This window comes from Mauremys mutica, chromosome 1, assembly GCF_020497125.1.
Source record: "Mauremys mutica isolate MM-2020 ecotype Southern chromosome 1, ASM2049712v1, whole genome shotgun sequence".
Lineage (NCBI taxonomy): Eukaryota > Metazoa > Chordata > Testudines > Geoemydidae > Mauremys > Mauremys mutica.
The window spans coordinates 369786992-369790226 of NC_059072.1; the positions used below are offsets into that span (position 1 = coordinate 369786992).

Genomic DNA, 3235 nt, shown 5'->3' on the forward strand with positions numbered 1-3235 from the left:
AGCCTTTGGAATCATGGTTAAAGTTGCCACCCCCACCAAAATCTGAAATGGCTCCCTTGTAGCTGGGGTGGGGGGAGGGGTGAAATAATCCAGCAAGTGACAGGGGGAGGGGAATAGAGGAGCAAGCGACAGTAGTGGGGCCTTGGGGGGGAAGAGGCGAAGCAGGGAGGGAGCCTTGGCAGAAGAGGTGAGGAAGGGGTGGGGTGTTGGTTGTCCAGACACCAGCAATTAGAGACGTGGCAACCCACGGAATTGTACATAGACCGATTCCCCCATTTGTCAGGCTGACACAGCGCAGTAATGTCAGGAAAGGATTTAATGTCTCTCTGACTGTCCGGTCAGTGATTCAGGGAAATGGCCCAGCACCCTGTCACCTGCCAGCTCTGCACGGAGCTCGGTCTGAGAGCCAGAGCACCAGGAGAAAACTTTACATCCATTTATGACTGAAGAGCCGGAGCAGCCTGTCCCATATCTGTTTGGTCCTCACCCCGTAGATGACGGGGTTTAGCACGGCGGGCACAAGCAGGTTTGCGTTGGCCATGAGAATGTGGAAATCCAGGGGCACATAGTGGCCATACCGGTGCATGATGGAGGAGAAGAGAACTGGGATGTAAGAGGCTAAAATGGCACAGAGGTGGGAGCCACAGGTCTCAAAAGTCTTCAGCTGGGCGTCCTTTGTGGGGAGGCTGAAGATGGCCCTGAGGATCTGGATATAGGACACGGCAATAAAAAACAAATCCAGACCTGTCACCATGAATCCCACAATGAGGCCATAGTAACTACTGATACGGGTGTCGGCACAGGCCAGCTTCACCACGGCCATGTGCTCACAGTACGAGTGGGCAATGATGTTGGTTCTACAATATGGCCACCGCCTTGCCAGGAAGGGATAGGGCAGTATCAGCATGCCACCGCGCAGGACCATGGCCAGGCCAATCTTGGCCACCACAGGGTTTGTCAGGATGGTGGAATGTCTCAGGGGATGGCAGATGGCCACGTAGCGATCAAAAGCCATGGCCATGAGGATTCCAGAGTCCATCACTAAGAAGCAGTAAATGAAGTACATCTGGGTGAGACAGGCACTGAAATTGATCTCCCTGGAATTGAACCAGAAGATGCTCAGCATTTTGGGCAGGATGGACGTGGACAGGACCAGGTCGCTGACAGCCATCATGCAGAGGAAATAATACATGGGCCCATGGAGGCTCGGTTCCGTCTTCACGATGAACAGGATGGTGAAGTTCCCCAAGATGGCTATGGCGTACATGGTGCAGAAGGGGATGGAGATCCAGACATGGACTGTCTCCAGGCCAGGAATGCCCAGCAGGATGAAGGTGGAGGGGTTGGTGAAGTCAGTGGTGTTGGAATCTGACATGGTGTGTGGGAGAAGGTGTCCAACTCTGAGGCAGAACGGTGTCTCCAGCATTTACTGTGCTTTCCCCTGATTTCCTGTACATGCTCAGGCTCTAGGGTGATGGTCGCAGTGCAAATGCCAGTCTCTATAAAGGATACAGCCGATAGCAAATGGGAAGGTATGAAAATTGATAAGGGACGTTAAAGACATCAGGGAAAAAGCCATACTTGGTGTGGCTTAAACTTCTTAATGTTGCAAAAAACGTAGATGTGTTGAAGAAATAGTTTTGTTCTGCATTTGGAAAGAAGCAGTATGAGGTGCTCCTATCACATGAGGTGATGAAATAGTCTCTAGTCCATTAGCTGCCAAGGAGAATGTTAAACAGCATCTACATAGAACCTTAGAGTTACGAACACCAGAGTTACAAACTGACCAATCCACCAAACTTCTCATTCAGAAGGGGAAGTATGCAACCTGCCAGCAGCAGAGACAAAAAAAAGTGTTTGTGGGGGGGGACAGCCCTGTGTTAAATGAAAAGTATTTAAAAAATAAAGATTTGACAAGATTAGGAAGCAATAGGAAATCTGGTATGGGATTAGATCAAAAAAAGTCTAGGAATATTATTAATTAATTAATTGATGCCTGTAAATAATATGTTTTTTGGAAAACCGGTCTTGCCAAGTAAAACTGATTTCATTCTTTAATGAGAGTGCACATTTGGCTGGTCAAGGGTACTGCACAGATGCAATAAACTTCAATTCCTCTGAGACATTGGATTTAGTAGGGAAAACTTTCAGATAAAAAATGAACAGTCTACAGTACCAGTAGAGCACATTTAAAGTGGAATTAAAACTGGCTAACTGACAGATCTCAGAAAGCCATTGTCAGTGGGGGTGAATGGAGGTGTTTCTAAAGCAGGGTTCTGCGGGGACCATTTCTAGGCCTGATGCTATTGAATATTTTAATCAATGATCTGGAAGGAAATAGAAAATCACTGCAGAAAAAAATTGTGGATGATGCAAAGATTGGCAGTGTGGTTACAATGAGGAGGCCAGGGCTGGCACACCCATTGAGCTGGAGCATTTGGTGAGCTGGGCTCATACGAACACACTGTTTTAATACAGTCACATGAAAAGTTATTCTCACAGCACAAGCAATGTAGGCTGTACCCAGAGACTAGAGCATCGTATTATGGAATGCAGGGACCCTGAAATGGATTTAGGGTCATTGTGGACACCCAGCTCATTGTGAGCTCCCAGTGCAATGCTGCGGCCAAAAGGGCTGATGTGACCCTTGGATGCATAAACAGGGGGTTGGTGAGTTGGAGCAGGGGAATGATTGGTAAAGCGGAGAAAGGCCGAGCAAGACCCAGTGGCTAGAAGCTGAAGCCAGCCAAATGCCAGCTGGGAATAAGGGCCAAGTATTTAGTGCTGAGGATGATTAACCTTTGGAACAAACTGCAAAGGGAAGTGATGGATTCTCCAGTTTCCAACTCTGCCAACCCAGACTGGATGCTTTTCTTGAAGATCTGCCTGAGGGCTTGTCTGCACTTAAAAACGCTACATTGGTGCTGCCATACTGCTTCAGTGTAGACACTATTTACACCGATGACAAGGGGTCTCCTATCAGCATAGGTAGCCCACCTCACTGAAAGGTATCAAGTATCAGAGGGGTAGCCGTGTTAGTCTGGATCTGTAAAAGCTGCAAAGAATCCTGTTGCACCTTATAGACTAACAAACGTTTTGCAGCATGAGCTTTCGTGAGTGAATACCCACTTCTTCGGATGCAAGTAGTGGAAATTTCCAGGGGCAGGTATATATATGCAAGCAAGAAGCAAGCTAGAGATAACGAGTTTAGTTCAATCAGGGAGGATGAGGCCCT

General features: G+C 47.8%; 1 protein-coding gene across 1 annotated transcript; it reads right to left on the reverse strand.

Annotated features, from left to right (window-relative positions):
- Window positions 1-427: 427 nt before the first annotated feature.
- Window positions 428-1375, reverse strand: LOC123364339 (olfactory receptor 52M1-like). Its single transcript, XM_045006386.1, has one exon. It carries the CDS (start codon window positions 1373-1375, stop codon window positions 428-430), a length of 948 nt encoding a protein of 315 aa, XP_044862321.1.
- Between the last annotated feature and the right edge of the window lie 1860 nt (window positions 1376-3235).

Coding starts and splice junctions, on each gene's coding strand:
- LOC123364339 (XM_045006386.1), bottom strand. CDS start 1,375: ATGTCAGATTCCAACACCACTGACTTCACCAACCCCTCCACCTTCATC.